General features: G+C 49.8%; 2 protein-coding genes across 2 annotated transcripts in view; both read right to left on the bottom strand.

Annotated features, from left to right (window-relative positions):
- GRIN2C (glutamate ionotropic receptor NMDA type subunit 2C) overlaps positions 1–5,141 on the bottom strand; it is an 84,868-nt gene extending 79,727 nt beyond the window's left edge. Inside the window, exon 1 of the mRNA XM_075014893.1 lies at positions 5,106–5,141. The gene's annotated coding sequence lies outside the window, so the exon portion shown is untranslated. The remainder of the gene's footprint in view (positions 1–5,105) is intronic.
- FDXR (ferredoxin reductase) lies at positions 7–22,396 on the bottom strand. The gene is made up of 12 exons (XM_075014899.1): positions 22,318–22,396; positions 18,241–18,338; positions 14,736–14,831; positions 12,545–12,667; positions 12,121–12,234; positions 11,417–11,518; positions 8,763–8,870; positions 8,341–8,425; positions 7,187–7,386; positions 6,574–6,745; positions 5,106–5,279; positions 7–2,371 (listed from the first exon to the last, which is right to left on the bottom strand). The coding sequence occupies exons 1-12, from the start codon at positions 22,394–22,396 to the stop codon at positions 2,241–2,243; spliced, it is 1,482 nt and encodes a 493-aa protein (XP_074871000.1). The 3' UTR covers positions 7–2,240.
- Positions 22,397–27,476: the final 5,080 nt, after the last annotated feature.

Below are 27,476 nucleotides of genomic sequence, written 5' to 3'. Positions count from 1 at the left end.
CTCATTTGCATAGATGTTTCCAGCCGTCATCGCGTTTCCTGAGTTTCTTAATGAGCTTGCAGATGAGATTTAAAAAGAGACGAGGCCCAGATCTGTCTTGTCTAAAATTGGACTGAATGCTGAGTACGGAAATACAATCTGGAACCTCCCAGCAGACAGGTGTCCAGAATGCAACAAGACAGCACCCAAACAGATACGATTAGCAGAGACACCAGGGGTTGTATGAGGACAGAGATTTAACTCCCCTAATACCCACAGGCCTGGGCTACAGCAGACATATTTACCAGGAACGGCAGAGGGAGGCATCTGCAGATGCGGTTAGAAAAAAAAAAAACACATGTCCACGTGAAAAAGGGATCAGAATAGTTTACATGTGATGCAAATGTAGCTGAAGCCGTACGAGTGGTTCCTAGGGGTCAAAGGAGGAAGCAGGTTGGCAGAGCACTGAGGAAGGCCGCAGGGATGCTGTCTACACTGCATATAGGACAAGGAGATATGGGCAGCTCCACCAAGCCCCAGGAAGGAGGCAGCAGCTGCCCGCGCTTCCTGTCCCCACAAGCTCAGGGGAAGGGGCAGCCGCCAGCAGCCCCCTCCCTCCAAAGCAGCAGCTGCTGGCACTCCCCACCCCCCAACCCACAACCCAGGGGAGGCAGCAGCTACACGCCCTCCCCCTCGGAGCCCCGGGGAAGCAGCACAGCGCTCGCCAGCCAGCAGCCGCTGGCGGAAAAGGTCAGCAGGTGGCGGCGGGGTGGGGGTGGGCAACTACGGGGCAATTAGGCCCTTTTAAAAAACAAGTCAGGACGGCTTTTTGGCATCCCAAATATGGGACGGCCGATCCCCCTAGCACGACACTTCTTCTGTCACTGAAAAACTACATCAGCCTCTAGGGCAGGGGTGGCCGACCCGCGGCTCGAGCCACACGTGGCTCTTTGAGCAATGCAACTCGGCTCCCGCTCGGAGTCACGAGCGCTCACCGCCGCTCTGCGCTTGCGCCCCAGCGCTGGGAGGCAAACCAGCGTGGTGCAGCAGTGGCACCGGTGAGTCCCAGGCGCTGGGTTAAAGCCGAGAGTGGGAACGGGGAGCTGGCGGGTGCCTGGCTCTGGGGGAGGGAGAGGACACTGTGCCACATATGATATATATATATATATATGTGTGTGTGTGTGTGTGTGTGTGTGTGTGTACACAATCAATCAATCACACACACACTATAGGTATCTATTTTATATAGACAGTTATATAAAATATAACTAATACACGACTCTCTGCACTCTATCCACAGCTATTGTTACTCTTAGCATCTAACTGGTTGGCCACCCCGCTTTAGTGGCTCACAGTTTAGCAGCTGAACCCAGAATCATTTGAAACACGATCAGTTTGGTCACAGAGGAAAAGAGGAGGGCGAACAGTGTTCAGAATAACGCAGATGCCGAGAGGTCGCTGCCAGGCCCTCTCCGGGCCAGCCGCAGCTCCTGAGTTACAGTGTACAGCTGATCCTGGACAAAGCAATTCTATATTACTAATTCTCCCCTCCCTCCCAGGCTAAAAAAATAAAATCGTCCCAGTCCGGTCTAGGACTCCACCGCTGTTGTGCCGACGAGGACTCCTCACAGCTTACTGACCCTGGACGGCCTAGCGAAGTTGGCAAGGGACAGAAAGCAGCACTCGCTCTGCGGATGAGAAGCACCGCCCGCATCTGCACAGTGCTTAGGCCAGCCACTGTCCCACACTGGCCAGCCCGCCCCAAGATTAATACAGGCACAGACTTTTAAACTGCAGCTCCCACTTCTTCAGGGGAGGGGCTATTTAAAAGCGATTTCCAAAGAGAAAGTAACTTGCTCAGACTCTGACAAGCCGTTTGGGTTCCGGCTTTCGGTGCCAATGGAAAGGGGACCGTGGTCCATTTGCCCCCACTGATTTTGAAGAGGCAGGAAAGCTCTGAGGATCAGAGCAAGCCCATGCCTCTCACTCTCACCTGGTCCAACCAAGCAGTGCATTGCCAAAGGCCGCCCTTTACAGCGAGTTCCCTGGTGACAGCAGTGACCACTTATAGGGCTGGCACAAGGAGGGAAGGAAGTTGGAGTCAAGCCAGAGGCCCCTGGAGCCACCCACTTCCTCCCAGGCATCCAAGAGCAACCATCAGTTCTGACTGTGCCAATCCTCCAAGGTGGGCCCAGCCAGCTCAGATGGGACTTGATGAGGAAAGGCAGGAGATACACCCAGAGAGCGCTGCACGGCCGTCTTCAGTGACCGATCAACTGCAGCATCTCCCGAAGATTCACTATCTTCTCCCGAGGTTTGCCAGCCCGCTTGCCTCTCGCCACTTCAGCGGCATCTATCTTCTCCCAGTCTGAGAAGGTGACTGGCCGGACCCCTACAGTTACAGCAAGAGAGAAAGGACAGTCCATCTACCGCAAACGAACAAGAATGAAACACGCAAGCAAACAGAAAAGCCAGATCCTGACAAACACAGGCACCTTCAGAACTCAGCCTGAAGGTGGTTAAACCAAGAGGACCTGGAGATCCAGCTAGCTCTGGTGAGTCAGACACTCGCAAGCCATGACAATATTCAGCAGTCGCTTTGGGGAAACAGCTTTGGATCACTTAAAAAGCCTTGATCCGTTGGAGAGATGCACACTTTAACCAAAAGCCCTTTAATACAGCAGCTGTTAATGCCCTCCTGGGTGTTTTAATCTATTCCTGACCATGTTGCCTTTAATCTTTTCCATCCACGTGCAGAATAAGTTTTTAATGCACCCCCAAGGCACGCGTGAATGTGCACCACCAGTAAAAACAAAAGCCAAGCTGTGGGCCCTCTGCTAATCAGCTGAGCAGCACTGGGCTCTTTCCCACGCGACTGCATCATCACCCAGCTTACAGGGAACACTGATCCCCAGATGTGCCGGGAAGGATTACTATGAAACCCATCCAAAACCAACAGCCGTCCTGTTTATGCAGCTGAGAGTGACACTTTCAAAGGAGCTCTGTCCTCAGGTAAACAGCCCTTGCCTAACACCTGGGTGCTGCCTGCAACGGCTTTTAAACCTTAACCACTGCATTTCAACTGGGAGAATTGCAGTCCCTCACCGGTAGGGTATTTTTGCTCATAGTAAGAAGCCAGGTTGGATACACATCTTGCTACACTCTCCGCTCCCATTAATACCCCGTGCAAATTACTGGCAAGAGAGGGGCCAAGAGTATATGAAGAGTCAAAAAGATTGAACTCTTGCATGTAGAATAAAAACCGGTTACAGTTACACAAGGTGGGACACAATAATTAAAGAATAGACGCCATCATGCATCAGGGCATAAATTAAACCACTAAGTCAGCATCAGGAAGAAAATTTCTGTCCGGATAGGCTACTCCGTAACTGTTCGTTAGGGAGTTACTTGAACAATTTGCAAGGATCCAGGGTACTGAATTAAGATGACTGACCTGAACTGAAACTAAAAAGCACTTTCAAGCCTAACAGCAGCACTTTAAAGACTAACAAAATCACTCATTAGGCGATGAGCTTTTGTGGGACAGACCCACTTCTTCAGACCAGAGCAGACTCAATATAGGCTATGGTCTGAAGAAGTGGGTCTGTTCCACGAAAGCTCACCACCCAGTGAATGATTTTTTTAGTCTTTGAAGTGCTACTTGGCTGCTTTTTTTTGTTTTGATAGTATATAGACTAGCACGGCTCTCTGTTACTGGCCTGAATTGGTGTGACGACTTCTAAGAGCCTGTAAGTGCTGCAGAGCTCAAGAGAGATCTGCCACAGGAAAGACTCTGAGAACAGGCTGTTCCCGGGGATAAAAAGAGAAGAAATTTCTCTACAAATCACTGACTTATATATGGATTAGATTATTATTAGAAAGCCAGAGCTTTATCTCAGGGCTATTAAATGAGTTTGGTGATCTCAGGCCACAGAGGCCTTGTGGTCACACCATCCATTGCAGTCGCTTCAGCAGCGGTACCATGGGTGTAGCATCCCCATGGAAAGATCACCTCTTCTGTTGTTGGGAGGTGGTTCTTGGAGATCCACATCTCATAGAACTGGAAGGGACCTCGGGAGGTCATTGAGTCCAGTTCCCTGCCCTCTTGGCAGGACCAAGCACCATTCCCCACGCCCCCCCTTTTTAAAAAGTCTATTTGCCTGAGACCCCTAAATGGCCTCCTCAAGGCTTGAACTCACAACCCTGTCCCTCCCAAACCACCCAGCTATCCCCCTGTTCTTCCAGCTTAGGCTTGAAGCATTATGGAAGAGCAGCACTTGGGGGCAGGGAGCTCATGCTGCCCTTGAACAGAGCAGCAGGTAACAAATCTCAGACTCAGGACAGTCACCTGTAATACCTCCACAGTAACCACTTTGTGTAGGAGGTCCCACAGTATGTTAACAATAAAAGTGTAGGCCCAGCAGAGGTGCTCTGAACAGCATTCCTTGGGTGTTTGCAGTACACCTGACTTGACTGGAATATATGTGGCACCATTAGGTACTTCGGCTTATTATTGCTTTGCTGAACTCATGGCAAACTGTAATTGAAATCTGTACAATTTTCACGCCCCCCCCCCTTTTTTTAAATTGAAAAAAGACAGCGGTCCTGGCAAAGAGTGAAAGCGAGAGAGACCCGAGAACCGCTTCAGAGACCTGCGGAGCAAACCACGCGTAACCCAGACTTTACAAAAAACCAGTGCTAAGTGGGAGCCGGGGGGGATTTAAGACAAGTTGCGTCCACACAAGCGAAAGCACCGGGGATTGCAGAACACAAGCTGCGCGAGCTTTGTCCACTCAGCCATGGCCATGCAATTACATCCTGACTCTCAGCACTCTGACCTCCTTATATTATGCTTGTCCTGACACCAAACCAGTTGTTTTCTCCCCGTTTCTCACTGCCCTCCAAGAGGCGAGAGGAAGAGGAAAGCCGACTACTGACTACAAGAGCAAACCGTTTTCCTGCGCCACTTAGAACCCAGGCTCCAGGATTCCAGAGGCCATTCATTAGCCCAGTGCCTTAGGCCACACCTTTTGCATGACTTTGCTAGGAGGAGGTTGGCAGATGCACAATTCGTTCATTGCTCCAGGGACTCTCACACAAGGACTCGCGTGCGCGCACTCACTGACCTCGACTGTGCAGGATGTTCCTCAAGGATCTGAAGCCTTCCTTGGAGTCTGACAGGTTCAGCACGCCCAACTGGAGGTCTTCTAGCACAGACTGGGCTGTGGCAAAGCTGTCGTTCATGGTGGTGATAATCACCCCGGTGGGTCCTCTCTTCACCCAGCCGCTGCAGTACAGACCTAGAACCACATGATACATGAAGTCTGCCACGTTGCAATCCTGTCCCCAAGGCACATGTATGGACACAATCCAGCCAACTTCCCAGCACAGCCACCTCTTGAGCATGAAGGCACCCGAGCATGAAATACAGATCTGCACTTCCTTGCCACTGGCGTTCCATGCCCACGCCCTCTCAGATCCAGCTGGCCAGTGCTAACAATAGCCGACACTAGGGTATGTCACAGATCACTACCAAGCCCCATCGAGCATCTGCTCAGTGGAGTGTAAGGGGGTAGTACCCACCCATCCATCCACAGCAGAGAGAGTGCATTGTCTAGCTGCACTGCCCTCCCCAGCGTGGGCTCCAAAATATCTGTTAGTCTATAACGTGCCACAGGACTTCTTGTTGTTCTCAAAGATACAGACGAACACGGCTACCTCTCTGATACAGGAGGTGACTGACTCATGAATGTTACCTCTATGCAGCTGACCCAGGACTTCCACATCTCCTTAACAAACAACAACTACCACAAGCTTCTGACTTGCTTGTGTAACTGAGCTGGTAAAGTTACAAGATGTGAGCCAAACCATTAAAACTGTAACTTTTTTGTAAGGCGGACACCAAACAGTCTAGCTCCTATACGACCCGATAGCGACGTCCACCAAAGGATGTTAAAAAGTGTTCCAGATGCAGGTGAATTGTTTCGCAATGCTCCTTTAAACCAGGTGTTAATACAGACTGAACCTCCCTCGTTTGGCACCCTCAGGACCTGACTGGTGCCAGACAAGAGAATTTGCTGAACCACAGAAGCTCAGTATTGTCTAGTAGCATTACCAACGCTTCCACTGCTTACTTAGAAGATATTAGGGGTAAATTACAGCTAAACAACAGCCCAGAACACAGAGAGCCAGGGGTGGTGGCTGAAAGCAAACTTTGTGGGACTGTGGGAAATTTGGCCACACCCCATGATGAGTGATCATCCGGCTAACAAAAACCATGCTGGATTTTGGAGGTTGCCAGACTTCTGGATTAGAGAGATTCAACCTGCACGCTACTTTTATGGCTGGTGAAACCCAGGCACTGATAAGCGACTTACCTGGGGAAGAGGGTCACACAGGAAGCCTGGGATCTAGACAGGGATGGCACACAGGTTTCCCAGCCCTGTTCTTTACACAAGCCCTTAGCCCCCATCCACTCCTTTGCACACACACCTCCGGCCACTCACCCTTCCCACAGACATGTTCCCCCACCACACAAGCTGTCACACACACACACACACACACACCCCTGACCCCCTGAGTGTTAATACTGACCTGGTGCCCCCTGCACTCTGCCCAGGCTGTTGGGGATGACCCCCAGTTTGGGGTCAAATGGTACCAAAGAGTCAAGCGGGAGGCTCCGGTAGCCAATGCTGCTGAGGACCAACCCACATTCAAGCTCTTCCACTTCTCCAGTAGGGACAGCTCTGGCAGACTCGCCTGAACCCTGCGTGAAACAGAGCCGGATGGGGGAAAAAGGAAAACAAAGCCTGTAATGCAAATGCAGTCAAGAGTTCTCTCTCTCTCACCCCCCAGGAGAAGCAGCACATCTCCATTCTACCTCCTGGGTTCACTGGCAATCCCGTTAAATGCTTCGTTCCAGCATTGGCCAACTGCAGCTATCAATACCACCGGCGAGAGCTCCTTTTGAATCAGAAGCCATTCCTGGGGGAGAGCTACGGCTGGTTTCCAAAGAATCTGCCACTCCAGCTGCTCAGACAGCAGGCAGTTCTGCCGGTTCTAATTGGCCCAGGAGTATCAAGCTGTCTTTAGATTAACACACAAGAGTTCCCCGGAGATCTCCTCATTCAAGCAGACGCAACAGACTTGTTCATCTTCCAGCAAGAGAGAGAGCAAATACTCTAGAAAGAGAGTTTGGAGTCCATACCTCCAGTCTGGTGACAGCCACTCGAATTCCTCTCACTCGCTTCCCATCAGCAGCAGGTAGGACCTCCAGGGGGCTGCGCCGGAACTTCAAACCCCACTCTTTGGTTGCCGACGCCCAGCGCTCAGCCTCTCTCTCACCAGGTGTCTCCAGAGCCACCTTGATCATCAACTCGGTCAGCCGCTTCCTGGGTCTGGGAACATCTAGAATTAAAAAAGGACTGCGAGAGCACAAGGAATCCTGAGCAAAGGCTGGTCAGTCTCCAAAGAGGGACCACGCAAGGAGGATCTGGACCAGTGAGCACCTAAGGCTAAAGGATCACATCTAGTCAGCACTTGCAAGCCCTAAGCATGCAGAAGGCGGATAGCTGATGCCAGGCACAGCCGCGTGATTGAAACTTTTAACAAAAGTGTTCCAGTCTCTGAACTCAATGTGAGAAGAAAGTCCCAGGGCTCCTTAGAATCAAACTCTTTGCAGTTCAGATGGGAGCTCGAGGCTGTCACACCTGGACTGCCTTCACCGACGGCTCCTGGAGGGCAGGGGTGGTGTGTGATTATCTCCCCAATAACCCCTTCCCACTCTAGTCCATGTGACACTGTGACAAGCCCCAGCAGACACGCTGCTCTGCAACATGCTGCAGGTAAGCGCTGGATGGCTATGTGCTCTCTGCACAGGAGGCATTCGGCTCTGCTGCTGCTGGCCATCCTTGGCAGCTCACTTGCCTCCAGGGCTACTGGCTGCTCTGTTGACCTTCTGGTCTTCATGGCTCAGATGGGTGGAACTCATTTGCTAGTCGATCAGTGCAGTGCCAGGGCTTTTTCTGGTGCCTCATGGTCAAGCCAGCAAATGAAGGCCAAGGGGAAGAAGAAATGAGCTCTCTCATTACAACCCAATGGGCCACAACACCTGCATCCAGTCGGGTGCCAACACGCAGCAAGGCAGGAATTAGAGCCTGGTTTCCAAGAGTTCAGGACAATGAGCGGAGGGTAAAGTTGCCAGCTGGTTTTGTTGTAGTGTAGCAACCAAACGGAAAAGAAAGGCAAGGCCCCCGTGCCTCTCCCTTCACCTCTAAGAGCTCCCCAGCTCCCCTGGGATATCTACCCCACTGCAGCAATCTCACTATCCGACCTGCATTGCATGGGGCAGGCTTTCCTCACCTTTAACGACATCGCCAAGGCCTGCAAAGTCAGCAGAGTCCAGGAGAGGTCTGGTACCAGGCAGGTTTATCATCTCCCGCAACTCCTGGGAATGTCAGATGGGAAGAGGTGTTACCTCGCTGTTCTGTGTACGCTGGAGGCAGAAACTACAAGAACTGCCCAGATCCAAAAGAGAAGCCACTCCCACCAGAGAGGCTAGCAACTCCTATCGGCAGGAGGTGGAGGTCAGCATGCGGGCACGGACACCAGGGTGCCTGCATTCCCATGCCTTCTGGCAGCCCCTTAGAGCCACAATTTGCAGCGTCAACAGCTCACGTGGGGCTAACCAGACCCACAGAAGAGGGGTTCAGCATTACAGCTAAAGACACAGTGAAACTCCTTAAGTTACAATATTCTTATGCTCCAACAATTAACACATTTACCTTTATGGTGAATGCTGCCTGGAGGGGCCCCCTCCTTCCGACAAGCCATACTCGTTTGACCTTACTGTGGGCGATGGCTGCCAAGGAGCCTTCGGTGATGTCCGTCTTCTGCAAGACGGAGGCGCGACAATGAAGCAGGAGAAATAGGAAGACACAGAGCAGGAAGGTAAATGCAGCTTTTGTTGCACCAGGTGGTTTTCACAGCTAATGCTTTAACACAGCGCTGAATGAAAATACTGCCAGCAAGCGGTAGTGTTACCAGTTTTGAAATAAGGCATCCTCTGTTTCCAAGTTATTCTGAAATAGGGGCTGTGTTGTGTAGATGCTCACACAGTTGTTTTCAAATAGCGGATGCTATTTCAAAATAACTTTACTGCGTAGACCTACCCTTATGAGCAGCCTCACAGGGAAATCTCCCCTCTTCAAAAGCCTTTGAAGAGGATGCTTTTAAAAACCAGAGCCACACACAACCCCAAGCCAGACAGTCATTTCAAGCCTGGGGCCACCAGACCAAAGGACCTCACCTTTCCAACCACCTCTGCTGCAGAGAGGCACACAGGAGCAGTTGGTGGCTTGTTCCTTTACCATTCCCAGGCCCACACACGGGAGGAGTCTGGGGGATGGGGGGCGGGTTATACTGAAGATACGCAAGGTGCAACCAACTCACACCTGGCTTGTCATTGGATTAGTTTCACAGGGTGCGTCTACACTAGCCGGCTACTTCAAAGTAGCCAGCACAACGTTGAAATAGCACGCATTGCGTCTACACCCGCCATGTGCTATTTTGATGTCGAAATCGGCATTAGGCGGTGAGATGTCGAAATCGCTATTCCCATCCGAAGATGGGAATAGCGCCCTACTTCAACGTTCAATGTCAAAGTAGGGCGTGTGTAGACAATCCGCATCCTGCTACTTCGAAGCGGCGGGGTCCTCCATGGCAGCCATCAGCTGAGGGGTTGAGAGACGCTCTGTCCAGCCCCTGCGGGGCTCTATGGTCACCGCGTGCAGCAGCCTGTAGCCCAGGGCTTCTGGCTGCTGCTGCTGGGGGTCCATGCTGCGTGCACAGGGTCTGCAACCAGCTGTCGGCTCTGTGGATCTCGTGCTGTGCTGGGCCAGTGTGTCTGGCAGGGGCCCTTTAAGGGAGTGGCTTGGGGCTTTGCTGGCCCCTTATTTCGACGAGGAGCGCTTGTGTGTGCGGACGCTCCGCATTTCCTTCAGGGGAAGCTCCTTTCGATGTTTCCCGTCACTACTTCGACGTTGACCATCGACAGCACCAGCGCTGGAGGACGTGTAGATGGTACGCATCGAAGTAGCCTATTTCGATGTCCTTACTTCGAAATAAGCTACTTCGATGTAGTGTGCTAGTGTAGACGTAGCCACAGAGAGGAAAGCAAGCACACGCTACATTCAGCACAGACCAATGAGCAAATCTGACTAAGGCACAGAGTCAGCTCTGGGAACGCTGCACGTCACGGACCAACACCCAGTCCCAAAGACCCCATGATTTGAAGCACAGCTCTCAATTCCCAATCAGTTTTACTATTTAAGGCCTCGAAAAACCGGCAAAATCCCAAGCTTTTTTAAGTTGGCCATTAGCATGGGACGTAGCAGCTGGGTTCCAATCAGCCTCTCTTTAGTTCGGAGGGACAGAAAACTCTGGGAGGCCCTTGGTGCTAACATCTGGGGCAGCAGCTGCCGCCAACTAGCTCCCAGCAGTCAAACCAGGAGTGTAGCGGAGACAAGATCTGACAGGCCAGAGAGCAGGTACACATTGCATTGCTGAAAGCTGCTTCCGTTAAAGAGCCTTGCAAGCCGAGACAAGCGGTCCCGTAGAGCCTTAAACATTAATATTAGGTAGCGAGCTGGCACGGGTAAGACCCACTCCTTCAGATCTGGAATGTGCAGTGGGTCTTGCCCAGGAAAGCTCATTACCTAATACATTTGTTAGTCTTTAAGGTGCTACAAGAGTGCTTCTTTTTGTGAAGCTACTGACTAACACGGCTACCCCTCCAAGGCTCCTTTCCAAGAGAGAAACTCATGCTAAATTTCTGCCCCACCAGCAGCTCCCTCTTTAGCCCTTGCAAGGAGAAAGGGCCAGCGCTTCACTGAATGCCTTTAAAGAACTCTGACCGAGTCTGACGTCACGTGGGACAAAAAGCGACGATCTCCATGTGAGGATGGGCCTGGAGTCCTACAGGAGAGGCCAGCTGGTTCTGGGAGAATCCCAGACCCTTTTCTGCATTCCCTAGCTGTACGGAAGGTGAACACTTCACAGAGGGGGAAAGCTCTGCAGCATCCAGAGTGGATTGGAGCACAGGGCTCCCTTTGCCTTTTTTAAAGCAGCCAATATGCTTTTTCCACCAGCTCAGTCACTGGTGCCGTCAGCTAGATACGAATGCTGAATCCGCGACTCCCCCATTTGCTCCCCATGACAATGCCTGGGTGTTGCAAACACAGGGCTACAGCTTCCTTGAGAGAAGAGCAGGAGGGGACACAGGCTGAGAGATGGAAAAGCTCTGCTTGAGAACAAAACCCACAGATGAATCTCCGGCGAGAGGGCAGCAGGATCAGGTGGCTCTTTTCATTAGCTATTTCGCAGTAGATTTCTGGCCCTTCATACAAACTCTACATTCACCGCTCCCGCCTCAACTCACCCTGAGCATATCAAGTGGAGAAAGCAGAATTCGGGCAACATCCAGTGCCACATTCCCCTGGCCCAGGATCACGGCCGTCTCGCAGCTTAAGTCAGGGTTGAGCTGTAAGGAGACAGACACCCCACTGAAGAGCGCATTCAATACCTGTCGAGCCTGTTCAATACCATTGACCTGGTTCCCTCCGTACCCTTCCCCTCGTTACGAAGGCCGAGGTTTCTTCAGCCTCCTGTGCTCCTGTAGCTGTCACTCCAACCCTGCTAATGAGGCCCAGGTAGGCCGAACAGCCATTCCCTCAGATGCAGCTGCCTCACAATGGCTCGTTTGCTATACAGGTGCATCTCTTTCAGCACACTTTGGGCCCATGCCCCTGAGGGTCTCCTGGATATCCACCTCCCTCGAAGGGAATCTCTATGAGCATCTACTACTTTGACAAACCAGCTTCATCTCCCCAGCACTAAATGTGTCCTCTTTGGGCTTCCTTACTCCCTGCCCAAGCAGCGCTGCCAACCTACAGAGCTAGCCAATCCTCTCTTACCGACACGAAAATTGTTCACATTTTTAACCTCTAAGAAGGATTTAATTTTGCGTCTGCTAATCTTTTCCAATTGCAAGCCTTTCAGGCGGGCTCTAATCTGGAGTTAGATGACTGCACACAGATGCAGGGAGAGCGCGGAGTCTTAGAGAGGGAAAAAACAAACCCTTACATCTCTGTTCTCAGGCAGTCCGTTGTACCAGCCCACAAATGCTCTGGCTGAGTAAATCCCAGAGAGGTTCTCCCCTGGGATGCTGAGGGTCCGGTTATCCTCAGCCCCATAGCTCTGCAGAGACAGAAACAACATCCCCATAGGCGTGCACATGCCGCTATATGTGGGTATAAATATCACACACAATGCAAATCTCAACCACCACAGAGGAGCCGTAACTCCGTGGTTCCATCCCTTGGATGCTGTACACCTGTCAATCACCATAAGATCCGAAGAGAGACAGATTCCCTGCCCGTTAGAACCAAACAGGGAACCAGCAGACTCGCTACCCCAAAATTCCAGGAGAAAAGAGTAAACCAGGCTGGATCTGGCCACGACACCTCCCCAGTCCTTTCCCCACCAGCCACAGAGACCCTTAACCCACCAGAATCACCGCATGATAAGCCCGCTCCAGCTCCTTCACCGTCACATCCTTCCCAACGGTGACATTCCCATAAAAGGAGCAGCGATCAGAATGAGCCGTCTGAGTAAACGTGTTGGTTACGTTCTGTTGGGTCAGAAAAGTTTGAAAGGGTTGAAATTTTAACAGCCATACAGCATGTCCTGCAAAGCACAGCCACAGACAGGGCAGAGACATCGCCCCCATATGGCCTTGAAGCTGTAGGTTAACATTTCTCTCTCTCTAATTCTGGCTGTTCTGAGCTCATAGCTCTTATCTGAGAAAGGCCTGAATAGATCATTTTAAAATAAACAGTTCTCTGCGGCCTGGCTCTGCATTAGTCATAAGGAAGCGTCGATCCATTTGCAAAGGGCAAAACACAGTAACAAGGTCTGGCTAGTGTGAGCCGGCCACGCTGAAGAAAACACTTGCCTGGAAGTTTTGGTAGCTTGAATATTTTCCCCCTTGAATAGCCCTAACCAGCATGAGGAGGAATAATTCAAAGTTCCAGCCAGCACAGCCTAGGAGCCAGAGCCTGGCTGGGTTTGGGGTCTCCCTGGGAAGCACTCTTTCCTTTTTCAGTAAGAACCTCATAGGTTTTAATATTTTAATCCCCCATGACAGGTCTGGTCACACCCAGGTTTATCAGAGACTAGCAACGTCTACACGTGAAGCCTACATCGAAGTAGCTTATTTCAATGTAGCGACATCGAAATAGGCTATTTCGATGAATAACGTCTACACGTCCTCCAGGGCTGGCAACGTCGACGTTCAACATCGACGTTGCGCAGCACCACATCAAAATAGGTGCTGCGAGGGAACGTCTACATGCCAAAGTAGCACACATCGAAATAAGGGTGCCAGGCACAGCTGCAGACAGGGTCACAGGGCGGACTCAACAGCAAGCCGCTCCCTTAAAGGGCCCCTCCCAGACACAGTTGCACTAAACAACACAAGATACACAGAGCCTACAACTGGTTGCAGACCCTGTGCCTGCAGCATGGATCCCCAGCTGCCGCAGCAGCAGCCAGAAGCCCTGGGCTAAGGGCTGCTGCACACGGTGACCATAGAGCCCCGCAGGGGCTCGAGAGAGAGCGTCTCTCAACCCCTCAGCTGATGGCCACCATGGCGGACCCCACTATTTCGATGTTGCGGGACGTGGATCGTCTACATGTGCCCTACTTCGACTTTCAACTTCGAAGTAGGGCGCTATTCCTATCCCCTCATGGGGTTAGCGGCTTCGACATCTCACCGCCTAACGTCGATGTTAACATCGAAATAGCGCCCAACACGTGTAGCCGTGACGGGCGCTATTTCGAAGTTAGTGCCACTATTTCAAAGTAGCGTGCATGTGTAGACACGGCTACTGTGTCACTGCAGCATTCCAGCAAGAACATCATTGCTTAATGGACAAATCCTGAGATACCAGCACTGCTGAACCATCCCAGCACTGGCATTCTGCTGCTGATACCCTTGGCTTCCCCTCCCAGGCTTTAAAATAAAAGCTCTCTCTTGAAATCAGACTGTGCAGCAGTTTTAATGGTGTTCTCCCCTTATTTCCGAAACCTCTCTCCAAAGCCTCTGCTTCCCAGTAGTTTTGCCCATTTGACAAACCCCACTTCTGTCTCTGCGATGCTTTACCAGACCTGGTCTGGCAACAGAGAACGTCCCCCACAGGTTGAATCTCTCTAATCAGACATGCTCCAAAAACATCTGTATCCCAGCGTGATTTTTGTTAACCAGATGTCCACTTATCATGGGGTATGGCCAAGTTTCCCGTGGTCCCATAAAGTTTGTTTACAGCCGTCAGTCCTGGCTCTCAGTGTTCTGGGCTGCTATTGAGCCCTAATTTAACATCTTCTAAGGGTCCGCTAAGCAGCGGAAGTGTTGGTAATGCTGGCAGACAACACACAGTTTAGCAAATTCGCTCGTTCAGCACTGGTCAGGTCCCGAGGATGCCAGACGAGAGAGGTTCAAACAAGAACTGCACCCCAATACCAGCACTTCCTATACCTCCCTTCTGCACAAGAGACTTGAGTGACATACAACTGGTCTCCGCCCACAGTGGCATAATTGGATGACACTACCCAGTTCAGATCTTTTTGACAACATTACCAACATGAACCCTCCCTTACCACCCTCCCTCCCATGGGTCAATGGGAAACCCAGTACCAACTTTGACTTCAGGGTGATCTGGTGCCACTCCAAAGCGAACAAGGCCGAAGGGAACTGGCAGCTTCTCATAAATATCCACCTGGGCCAGCCGGTGGTGCTAAGGAAGAAGATGAAAGTCCACAGTTATAAGCAACCAAGAGAGAACAGAAATGCACAACCTAAGTCACTAACAACAGGGGCCCACATCAGCTTTCTGCGGCAGAATGAGGCCGCGCATCAAGAGACAGAGATCTTCTTGAATCTACAGGCGTGGCAAAAACTCAGGAGAGAGTTTTCCACCTCAGGGGAAAAAAAAGAGAAGTGTCCTGGGATTCTGTAGTTCAGCAACACCCAGATAAACTTCCAGAACACTGGGACCACTGTGAAGTCCTATGTTCGACTAAATCCCATTCACAGGTGGATTTTGCCAGCTTGCCCCGAAAGACAGAGGGAAGGAATTATTTGAAGAAACTTAACAAGGGGCTCTACTTCTGACCCAAGAATTCATTCATTTGCCTGAGCAGGAGCATCACATGAACTAGAGACTATGGCCTGTTTGTTTTTGTGCAATGGAGTAAACTCTTTCCTATCCAGCAGCACCGGGACTGGGAGGTTGCCATATATTGCAATATTCTGGATAGTAGAGAGGTATACCTAGCAATGCATAACACTACAGAAAACCAAGATTAGATATTAAGAAAACCAACAATATACTTAGAGTACTTTATTTAGCAACACCAGCAGTTTTGTGCACTGTAAACTTATACTGTATTTATTTGTTTACTTTCACTATATGATACTTATGGAAAATGTAACCAGTTGACTTAATGGTTAAAATGCTGGTTATTTGAGAGTTCCAGATGACAGAATGCCAGATATGAAAGAGTTTACTGTGCCTATTTTACCTCAGTACTGAGGTGGCCAACCAGCTAAAGACGAAGGGCCAGAATAGCTGTGTATAGACTGCAAAGAGCCACATGTTATATATTTATTCTATATAACTATATATAGATATAAAACATAGAACTATATTACAAATATATAGAGGGCTCAATGCCCTCTCCCTCCCTCAGGGCCAGGCACCCCCAGGCCCCCTTCCATCTCCACTCTAACCCAATGTCTGGGATTCACCAGAGCAATCGCCACACACTTCTCCCTCCCGGCGCTGGGGCGCGTGCACTGAATGGCGGTAAAGCACTCGCAGCTCCGAACAGGAGCTGCATTTCATTGCTCAAAGAGCTTCATGCGGCTCAAGTGCCACAGGTTGGCCACCCTGTCTTCGTACATGCCCACTCAGTCAGTGAAAAGAATAGAAGATGCTGCAGAACATTGTCAGCGGAGATCCACGTCTGACTCGTCCGTCCTGGAGAGTTCGGCACAGAGTATTTAAGCAAGTGGGGCAGATGTATATGGAGCGAAAGATGCTCCAGATTTTATCCCTGGGGTCCCCCGAAAGCAGTTGATGTCAATCAAGATCCTGAAATCTTGATGCCAATTAAAGACGTTTTAGCTTTGCAACTTGCATGTATTTTAGACAAAGACTATCTGCTTTAAGTACTTCAGCAGCAGCTAGTATTGAGACACTGTCTCTGTTGTGCTACTTGCAGTGATTAAATAGCCTTGAAATTTTTCCTTGAAGTTCACTATCACAGCATGCTCCAGAATACGTCAGACAGCAAAAAGCTTGTAACCTCACCTAATAAACTATCTACGGATAAGACTTCACAGGCAGCAGCCTCCACAGGTTTTATAATTTGTTCTCGTTGTCAGACCAATAACTGATCCACTAGGTTCTGACATTTACTGTTACATGGAATCTGTTTATTCATTTATTTCTTTGGCTTAGTCAAAACAGAGAGGGACCTTGAACGATTCTCCCCCGTCTCCTTTACTTATAGATGGACGTGACCAGCACTTTGTGCAATAAAAATTTTAAACAGCCAGGAGACAGCTATTTGTGGTGTCACTTTTTACAGGAGCATAATTTTGCCCTAATTGATAGTGACAGCACAGCTGCAAGAAGTACAGACAAACAGAGGGTAGGCATAAATGGTAAATTTTCCGAATGGAGAGGGGTAACTAGTGGGGTCCCCCAAGGGTCAGTCCTAGGACCAGTCCTGTTCAATTTATTCATCTGGAGAAGGGAGTGAGCAGTGAGGTGGCAAAGTCTGCAGATGACACTAAACTATTCAAGACAGTCAAGACTAAGGCAGACTGTGAAGAACTTCAAAAAAGATCTCATCAAGCCGAGTGACTGGGCAATCAAATGGCAAATGAAATTTAATGTGGGTAAGTGTAAGGTAATGCACATTGGGCAAAAATAACCCCAGCTATACTTACAATATCATGGGGGCTAATTTAGCTATAACTAATCAGGAAAGAGATCTTGGAGTTATCGTAGGTAGTTCCTTGAAAACATCCACGCAGTGTACAGAGGCAGTCAAAAAGGCAAACAGGATGTTAGGTATTATTTAAAAAGGGATAGAAAATAAGACAAGGAGTATCTTATTGCCCCTATATAAATCTATGGTATGCCCACTTCTCGAATACTGTGTACAGATGTGGTCTCCTCACCTAAAAGATATCCTGGCACTAGAAAAGGTTCCGAAAAGGGCAACTAAAATGATTAGGAGCTTGGAACAGGTCCTGTATGAGGAGAAGCCAAAAAGATTGGGACTTTTCAGTTTAGAAAAAAGGAGACTGAGGGGGGCACGATAGAGGTATATAAAATTATGACAGGTGTGGAGAGGGTGACTAAAGAGAAGTTATTTACTTGTGCCCATAATACAAGAACTAAAGGGCACCAAATGAAATTAATGGGCAGCAGGTTTAAAACTAATAAAAGAAAGTTCTTCTTCACTCAGCGCACAGTCAACCTGTGGAGGAGACGTCGAAGGCTAGAACTGTAACAGAATTTAAGAAAGAGCGAGATATATTCATGCAGGTTAGGTCCATTAATGGATATTAGCCGGGGGTAGGAATGGTGTCCCTGGCCTCTGACTGTCAGAGGCGGGAGATGGATGGCAGGAGACAAATCGCTTGATCATTGTCTTTGGTCCACACCCTCTGGGGCACCTGGCACTGGCCACTCTCTGCAGACAGGCTACTGGGCTGGATGCTTTGGTCTGACCCAGTATGGCCGTTCTTATGTGGAGTTAGAGCCTGTGCTGCACCCAAAAGAAAGAGGGGTAAACATCAGCCACCTTTGCACCCCCCCCCCCCCCCGATTCCAGACTGCTCTGGGAACCAAAATGGCTCCTAGCAGAACTGCAGCACAGCAGGGGCTGCTCTAAATTACAGCAGCCTCCCCACTGGTGCCAGCACAGCCACAACACCACAGAATACAGCTCCTCCCCTGCACGCACCCTGTCAAGTCTGGATACAGGGACAGCACAGAATCACTGTAGCAGCCCAACAGCGTAGGTACCGAGAGAATCTTCCCCAGCTGAGTATGGGATGGCGACAGCTCATATGCCAGCAAACACGAGGCTGAATATCTCCTCTGGTGTTGAAAGGAAGCCAGTTACCTTCAGGAGGTGCTGGGCAGTATAAAACCCAGCAGGTCCACTCCCCACGATACATATCTGAGGGGCAAGAGCAGCCGTAGAAAGCAGCCTGCTGAAACCTGAGCAAAGAGCACAAAAACGGTCAGTGAGCAGAGCAAATACCACCACGGATACAAAGGCCTTTTTCCCGCTAGGATTTCCCATGCACGCTGGCTGACCCTCAAACCTGAGCGGAGTGCTATAGGCTTCTAAGAGCAAGTCCTCCTGCACTGGGTCAAACACAGGACTTTGAACCACTTGAAAGAGAGGGATGGACATTACCCCTAGGAATCGGTATACCATGGAAAGGAGAATGGAAGGAGAAAAACCACCAAGGGGAAACATTGGGGATATGCCCAGGGATTCCACTAGGTAACAGACGGCCCCTTTGGAAGGGAATCTTTGCTGACAGGGGGCATAAGAAAACTCCCCTTGTGATTACCTTCTAAGTGCCTGTCAATGCTCTACTCTGTACCGGGGGCTGGACGAGATGCTGCCCCATTCACCACTGACTTTATCATCAGGAGAAGTAAGAGAAATCTGTCTTGCTGCCCCCCCACTTGACGTTTCCTCCTGAAATGACAAGCCCAACCAAAGACCTTGCTGCAACGGCAATCTAGAGCTTCGTGTTCCCCATAATGCAGGCTAGTCAGAGCACACGACATCAATACACTTTAACATGAGCTGATTAAAGTCTCCAGCCCTTGCGGTTGCAGCAGAGCAATTTCAGTCCAAGCCCAGCGCGACCCTGCCAGTCGGCTGAGAAGTTTTATTCCTCTAAGTACCAAGACATTCAACGCAAAGACACATTGAGGGGAAAGGGTGGCCAGGGACTACAAGTCCCTGCCAAACCCTGATGTTTTTCTTCAGTGCCCTTGATATTTATGTCTATTTTAGGAAGCAGCTACCCAGCTCCACTCCCACTGTCCCTGTAGAGCCCACTGAACTTTAAGAAACAGAGCATGTCTGGGGAAGGCAGCTAGCAAAGGAGTAGGAGCCATGAGCTCTGGAGTCCATCCCAGTCTGACACTAACTGGCCTTGGGACATTGCCTCTTGATGCTAAAACTAGCCCACCTGTAGATCAGGTACAGCAATTCCTGCCTCCCACAGAAGGCAACCGGGGCTTCATTAATTCGTATTTTAATTAAGCACTTGGATGACTCCGGAAGAATGGCATGACAGAAGGGCAAGACAGGAGCAGCTTTATCTCCTCAGAAATGGAGAGAGTTACACGCCCGCAGGATGGGGGTAATTTTTTGTGACTCTACACCTGGTGAATGGTGGCAGCTGGGCATTCTTGGTGATCGAAATCGTCTCCCCCCACAACAGCCATGGCACACGCAACGGCAACACAAGCCTCCTCCCGCTCCCAGCCCAAAAAGTTGATCTGCCCTGACACGGAAGGACAGATAATAGTTAAATTCCCATGGTTCAGTCAGAATTAGGCTCGGACTATGCTAAGCTCAGAAAGTTGACTGCAGATACATGATTCTAGCTGCGGCATTTGCACAGGCAAAATCGACATATCTGCACTCAGCTAACTTGGCTGCCTATACAGGGGAAGGTCGACGGGAGAGTTTCTCTCATTGGCCACCCCTACTCCTCACATCTCGATAGGACTACGGGGTCAACTGAGAGGTCAATTCCGAGTGTCTCCATTACACTACTGACCTTCTGCAGTAGTATAGACCTGCCCTTGTGCTGCCCTACAGAGACTGCTGAGCAAATAAGCATCAACCACAATAGCAGGTTTTGAGATGTGGCCATTTGTTTATCACAACTAAACCAGGCTCATTCTGCGGAGGCCTTTCACCAGTAGTCAGATAGCAGCAATTTAGTCACTAGTGACCTGTGTTGACATCACCAACCCACTGGGTCTCTGCAGCCTACTAACAAACCATGCAAAATCCTACACGTGCGTGTTTACCAAGGGGGGAGAGCTCTCACCCTCAAAACACTAACTCATCTGGCAATGTCTGCCTGCCTTTACTTTTAGTCACTCTAGATATTACTAACATGAGGAAATTGGTGCTTTATTTACAACACTGTACTGGACAGCGACAGAGACACAGCTGTGTTAGTCTGTAATCTATCAAAACAAAAAAAAAAAGCAGTCACATAGCACTTTAAAGTGCTTGTTTGCTTTGTACTGGACAGTGTTACTTTAAAGAAAATGAATCCTGGCACTCAAGCTAAAGGGTAGGACTAAAAGGAAGGATGGGTGGAGCCTTGCATTGAAATTCAGTCAAATCTCCTCCAACTCCTCTATTTTAAGGCTAACTCCTAATATTTGTATTTTTCAGGGCATAACAGTCCTTCAGAACCTCTCTCCATTACTACCTTCTGGACCTCTTTTATTAAATAGAGGTAGTAAACTGGACTGCACCATTTGCTTCCCTTCGACAGACCATTAAGCATCTTAGGTTTGTTTGTTTTTTTGTCTGATACTAAATGCAGGACAGATATCCACAGGGAGCTCTCCCTTGTCCTTAAAGTGCTACTTGACTGCTTTTTGTTTTGATTCTTCCTTCCAATTCTTTTTCTGGAAAAAGAAATTCTTCTTGCAAGTGCAGAACCTAACAGCAGATGAGAAGTTTCAAGTACAGTAGTTTTACCAAGATACATTGCTATAGATAAATCCAGTTGAATTTAATCTGCTCTTATATTTCTCAATACCCCCACCCCTTTGTATTCAAATCTCTCTCACACACCTGCAGTGGTTTTGGTTGCTTTGTTTTTAAACCAGCTATACCAATGTAATGTCATCAACTTGTCTTGCTAATCGCTCCTACACCACCTAGCACCACACTTCCAGGGGGGCTGTGGCTACTCAACTTGAGATGCCTGGGCCTAACGATCAAGGCTGAAAGCACCCATACAGGTGTTTAGCTCTTCCAAAAAAAAAAATCAGGCCTAAAGATGCTGGAGAGCAGGAGGAGATGGAAGAAGAGGTGGCTCTACATTTTTCGCTCTTTCAGAGAACAAACAACGTTCGGGGCACAACTTTACGTGTGGGACAGGATGTGTGTTTTGGCCATTTCACATCGGCCTATTTCAGGGTAGCACTGCCCTTACCTTGGGCCAAAATTTCTCTGAATGAAGACTCAGGATCCTTGGACTCAGACCAAGCTCCTTTCATGAGCATAGGCTCTGGGGCCAGCTGATATTCTTAAGTGCTGGGACATCAAAGTATCAGCTGACTCCTGAAGACCTCCTCCCCACCCCCATACCATTGTCACATCCCCTCGCACCCCAAAATTCCCAAGCCACTGCCTCCATAGCTCAGATCCTACCACTTCATTTTCCCAGGCTCTCCAGCACTGCTACAGCCAGATTCCACACACCCCACCAAAAACAAAACAAAACAAAACAAAACAAAAAACCAGACAAAAAACACCATCTTCTATAGCAGTAGTCCTCATCCGGGGCACACAGAGGTGTTCTGGGAGACACCAACTTATCTGTAGATTTACCTAATTCCAGCCCCTACTCTCCCCAGCCCCTTCCTGAACCCTATAGCCCGGCTCCCCACAGCCCCGCCCCCAATAACCCAGCTCCCCGACCCCCTCCTGAACCCCTATAACCCAGCTTCCCCCAGCCCCAACTGCCCATAACCCTGCTCCCCCCACAGCCCGGCTCCCCACAACTCCCACAGCCCGGCTCCCCCCAGCCTAGCTCCCTGACCCCCTCCCGAACTCCCATAGCCTGGCTTCCCCCAGCCCCAGCTCCCCATAACCCTGCCCCACCACAGCCCAGCCCCCCAACCCCCTCCTGGACCCCTGAGCCCAGCTCCCCACAACTCCCACAGCCTGGTCCCCCCAGCCCAGCTCCCCGACCCCCTCCTGAACCCCATAGCCCAGCTTTCCCCAGCCCCAGCTCCCCATAACCCTGCTTCCCCCACAGCCCAGATCCCCCCAACTCCCGCAGCCCGGATCCCCGCGACCAGGCTCCCCGACCCCCTTCTGAACCCCATAGCCCGGCTTCCCCCAGCCCCAGCTTCCCAAAACCCTGGTCCCCCCATAGCCCGGCTCCCCGCGGCAGGCGAGCAGCCCTCTTACCGGTGAGGCGGCGGCCGCCGCCAGGCCGCAGTCGATGGACGCGGGACCCCCATTTCCAGCAACCCCAGCTTAGCCCCATGCTGAGAACGCACAGGCACCGCAACGCCGCCTCCACGCTCCCAACCCTCCGGCCCGCCGCTCCGCCCCCCTCGGCCTTCGCCAATCACAAGGGAGAACGCTCAGTTTGATTAGCATAGCCCAGCCTCTTCCACCCAGCCCCGCCCCTCGCGTACGCGAGAACCAGTTACACGGCGATTTTCTAATTAACATAACCCCACCCACCCGGAACAGCACCCCCTCACCGCATAGAGAGGAAGTGGCCTGTCTAGGCTTGTCTGCCTCCGTCTCTATGGTTGCTCTGCTCGTGCTCATGGCCAGTTTCCAAACCTTTCCGTGCTACGAAGAACCGCGGCGCTGGAATGATGTGGAGGCCTGGTCTCCAACGGGCTATGTTACCCAGTCACCTCCCCGGCCCCGGGAGGATCACCTGGATTGCCCCTGCCCACCTGTTGTCACACAAACCCTAAAGCCCTTGTATGGACAGGGAATCAGGAGGCTGGGGCTCTGTCTCTGCCACTGACTTCCTATTTAACCTTGGGCAAGTCTCCTGACCTTTCACTTGGCTAAAGCCGGGTGCAGCAAATCCAGGATATGGCTAGTCCAACCCCATCTGTGAGTGACACTGCAACTCTATGAGGTGGGAGGGATAGCTCAGTGGTTTGAGCATTGGCCTGCTTGAGGAGGCCATCCAGAGACTGGGGCAAATAGATATCAGGGATGGTGCTTGGCACTGTCAAGGGAGCAGGGGACTCAACTAGATGACCTCCCAAGGTCCCTTCCAGTTCTAGGAGATGCATGTCTCCAATAACATCACTGTTAGGGCCACATCATAATGCCTCTCAGTTTAGCGGTGCTTTTGTGCCCCCTCCCCTGGCAACCATTAATGTGGGAAATGTTTCACTTCAACTCAGACAGAGGTCAAAGTGGGACAGACCCATCAATCCACAGACCATTAGGAGCCATGTGTCTCACCCAGTTGTAGCCCCAATCCTACTCCCATTGAAATTCATGGCAACAGCCCATGGACTTCAGTGCACTGCCAGCATTGGAGGAAGTGGTGTGTGTTCCATAACTGACAGTCTGTTAACCTCTGTGTTCCTCTGTTTCCTGATGAGCAGAGTGGAGCTAATATATCTCAGGCCCCTAGGAATTAATTCATCATTTTATAAAAGGCTTTGAGATCCTTAGACTGGCAGTGCTATAGAACTGCAAAGCTTGCATGCTGAGGATACTTCAGGGTTTAAGCTATCTGTAGAACATAAGATTTTTCCTTTTATACAATACACGACTGTTAGTTGTAATATCTTTTCTAGAGACTTTAATGAGAGTAGATTTTTCTATCTTCTAAGCAATACACCATAATTAAAGTCCTTATTTTGACCTTGCTCCTATTGAAGTGAATGGCAAAACTCCACTGGCTTTTAGGATGTTATTAGATTTATTTACAAAACAAGACTTTCTGTGCTCTGCCAAATTTACAGAGGAAAAATATATCATTTGCAGATCCTCCAACCGCTTTCATCATCTGATTTCTCTCCATGGCTCACTGCCACAGCCACCCATCTAAACAAATGTGCTTTGCACCAGACTTTGAAGATCAATAGTCCGCAGACCTGGGCGATTTTGGACTATCCCTCTAGGTAGAGAGCCCTGTAGAGCCAGCACCCTTTCTTGTAAACAGAAGTATCCCCACTGATTGCATCTGTGGTAGTGCAGAAGAAGTGCTTCCACACTCCAAATCATGTGACCTTATGCTAATGAGGTGCTGAGAATTTACATACACACCTCATTAGCATGTTTTGAGCTGTTTATTAGCATGTGTAGAAACAGCCACTCTGACTGTCAGTTCCAACTCTGCCTTGTTTTCACTCCTGTCTTTCCTCCCCTGGTCCCACCCTGCCACATACCCCATACAATGCTTAAGAAAAGGGATGTGATTTGGGAGTGAACTCTGCTACCCAGGACCCTCCATATTCAACCTTCCTTGCTGTTTGTGACATGCACCATTGTTCCCCCACACGGCTGTGTCTGAAACAGTACTGAGCACAGTTGATGCCTGCCTATGCTTGTAGTTACGCTGTATTCAGCCCCTGTGGCTCACACCTGCTATCAGTAGCAGGTACTTTCTATGGATTCTGAGACAGGAGCTGTATGCAGTGCAGTTGTTGCAGCTATGTGAGACCCAGAGCATTAGAAACACAAGGTGGGTGAAGTAATAACCTCTGTTGAACCAGCTTCTATTGGTGAGACAGACAAAGTTTTCAACAACTCAGAACTCTTTTTTCAGCTCAGGCATCACAGCAAGCTGCAAAGTGGAACAGATTGCTTGCACATATTTCAAGGGACCAGTCAAGGTAGACTAGCTTATTAGCACCCCTGCAGCCACAGGACAAAAATAGTGGGTCAGTGAGTTTCAGATTGTTGTAAGAGGCCATAAATCAGTGGCTGCATTCAGCCATGATTTTTAGTGTCTTGCAGAGTTATGAATTTAAGCTCTCAGGACAAAGCCCCAGAGAAGGTGCTGGGAGGAACAGTCAATTTTACAATCGCACCAGAGCAATGGGGTAATCTTTGCAATAAGGGACAGATGTTTAAAGGCATCTCGGCCACTCATGAGGCCTGTAAGCGCCTTGAGGAATTCTGCAGAGCACCTGTGTCTGACGCCCTTTGACGTCAAAGCCTTTCCAATAACACTTAGGCTCCTGAGCCCTTTGGTCACTTTTGAAAATGGGACTTCGGCACCTAAGTCATTTAAGAACTTAGAGAATAGAGCGGAGGGAAATTTTTCCAGAGTGTTCTCTGGTGTTTAAATTGCCAAATAAGGAGTCATGTTAGTATGTGGTTTTGCGAAGAAAGCACAAGCAGCCCTACAGCACCTTAAAGACTAACAGTTCTATTTAGTAGGTACTGAGCTTTCATGAGTTAGACAACGTTTTCCTCCCATCTGCCCCCTCCCCCTGCTATATAAACCCTGGATTCTTATTTTTTGCTCCATAATTCCATGCCTGCCCTTGCTGAGCATGGGAGGATGGTGCTAGTGCTGGCTTTGGGCATGCTCTGCTCAGCATTCCTGGTCCTGCTCGTAATTATCTCAGGCAGGACAACTAATATCCCCCCACCTGTCATCCCCCTCCTATGTATTTGACTTGTCAGTTTTTATTGCAGTTTTTTTGGGGGGCTCCTCTGTATTTATAAATGTCAGTCTGTATTGGAAATGAGATTGATCTAATGAAGCTGATCTTACCCACAAAAGGGGGCTGGACTTCATGACCTCCTGAGGTCTTTTCCAGCCCTAGGACTCTATGACTCAGACTAGGCCTGACTTACATTTGGGAGCTGGAGCTGGGATACTAGTACATGAGCAATGCTGCAGAGAAGCCGGGACCCATAACAGGACGAGGAACAGAAACAGAGAGGTGGCTGTGGCAGTCTGTACTCCAACAAAACGAAACAGCAGACATGGAGCACTTTAAAGACTAACAAAGTGATTTACTGAGTGATGAGCTTTCGTGAGACAGACCCACTTCTTCCGATCAATCTCAGCAGCAGCCCTAATTTGTCCATGTGATTCTCAGGCTAGTAATTTTTCTGCTTGGCATTTCACCGTGCTTCCTTCCACCAGCCTGAACCCAGACTTCTTTCTTACCAGGACACTCACAGCCACATTGTGCTGTAACTTTTGGTCCCGAACTTCAGCCCAGGATAATATTGGCAAAATGTGGTATAATCATCTTTCAGATGTGTCCCACTTCTGCATTGCTGGCCAGTATGAAGCAATTGCTCTTCCCTTCCTCCATATCTGCACTCTGTGTGGAAGCACAAATCACCAAGAAGGATGAACTTGTATCTCGCACTCAGTTGGTGCAATGGGGCTGGTAACACCCATATATTTAAGCTTGAAACCAGTTGTTTCACATACCTGGGCAGCAGGTAGAGAGGGGAGACCGATGCTGATGTGAGAGTGAGGATTGGGAAAGCAAGAACAGCTTTTCTTCTCATGAAACTCATGGAATTCTAAGCTGATTAGAACTCAGACTAAGATCAGGTTATTCAACTCCAAGGTCCAATCAGTCCTACTGAATGGAGCAGAAACTTGGAGAACAACAAAGACAACCGTCAAAAATGTCCAGATGTTCATCAATAACGGCCTCTGTAAAATCCTCTGAATCCAGTGGCCTTACACGATTAATAACAAAGACATGTGGCAACTCCTTCACCAAATTCCTGCCGAAGAAGAAATCGGGAAAAGACGGCGATGGATTGGACACACCCTCAGAGAACTAACTACTAACATCACAAGGCAAGACTTAAATTGGAACCCACAAGGAAAAAAAGGTGCCCAAGAAACACCAGGTATAGAGAGACCTGAAGGCAGACACAGGATGGGATACACCTGGTCAGGACTGGAAAAGATCGCCTAGGACGAGGGATGCTGGCAAATGATCGTCAATAGCCTGTGCTCCAAGACGTAGGTATGGAAGAGGCTTCACATGCAAAGCAGCTGCTGGTTAGCCGCTGGTTATTCTGAGAGTTCTGAATTCCACATCATTTGCCACATTGTCCTGAAAATCACTTGGCTGTTTTCCGAAAATAAGCGCCAGGCCACACATTGCTCTAGAACAGCAGAGCTAGAGGCTCTGATTTCGAGGGAAGTTCGGCACCTAAATACTTCAGAAGATCTGGACTTCTCTGCCTCCACTCTGTAGCAGCAACTTTTGGAAGTTTCGCCTGAGAACACAGCCAATACCATCAGACTAATTGCTTGCCCCAATGCCCCCTCCTGGCCACCAATCACTCTGCCTGGCACCTGCCTCAGTTTCCGTCTCCAAGGGGGTTCCAGTAGAAGCCCCGCAGGCCCAGGGGCTTTCATGAATTCAGTGAAAACACCCCTCCTTCTAGAGTTAAAAAACACACACACAAATCTCAGCCTGCCCCACTTTAAACAAGGCACCGCTCAAGTGTGCCAGGGTCCGTCCTACCTTAGTGGCTATTCGCAGGCTTTCCTTGCTGGAGTAGCCATGGTAGTTTCAAGACTTTTGTGCGAACCTTCTTCATTCTCCACAACTTCCTTAGCATTCCCCCTTCTCGTGAATCAGCTC

This window comes from Carettochelys insculpta, chromosome 20 (assembly GCF_033958435.1).
Source record: "Carettochelys insculpta isolate YL-2023 chromosome 20, ASM3395843v1, whole genome shotgun sequence".
Lineage (NCBI taxonomy): Eukaryota > Metazoa > Chordata > Testudines > Carettochelyidae > Carettochelys > Carettochelys insculpta.
This window is presented reverse-complemented; position numbering and strand designations above follow the sequence as displayed.

What these genes read in the sequence shown, in the direction of transcription:
- FDXR (XM_075014899.1), bottom strand. Translation starts at nt 22,396, where the DNA reads ATGGGGCTAAGCTGGGGTTGCTGGAAATGGGGGTCCCGCGTCCATCGA. An exon ending in CGGCGGCCGCCGCCTCACCG is followed by an intron (nt 18,339 to 22,317) that starts GTAAGAGGGCTG and finishes CTCTTTGCTCAG; the next exon opens with GTTTCAGCAGGCTGCTTTCT. An exon ending in CTTATCATGCGGTGATTCTG is followed by an intron (nt 12,235 to 12,544) that starts GTGGGTTAAGGG and finishes CTGTCTCTGCAG; the next exon opens with AGCTATGGGGCTGAGGATAA.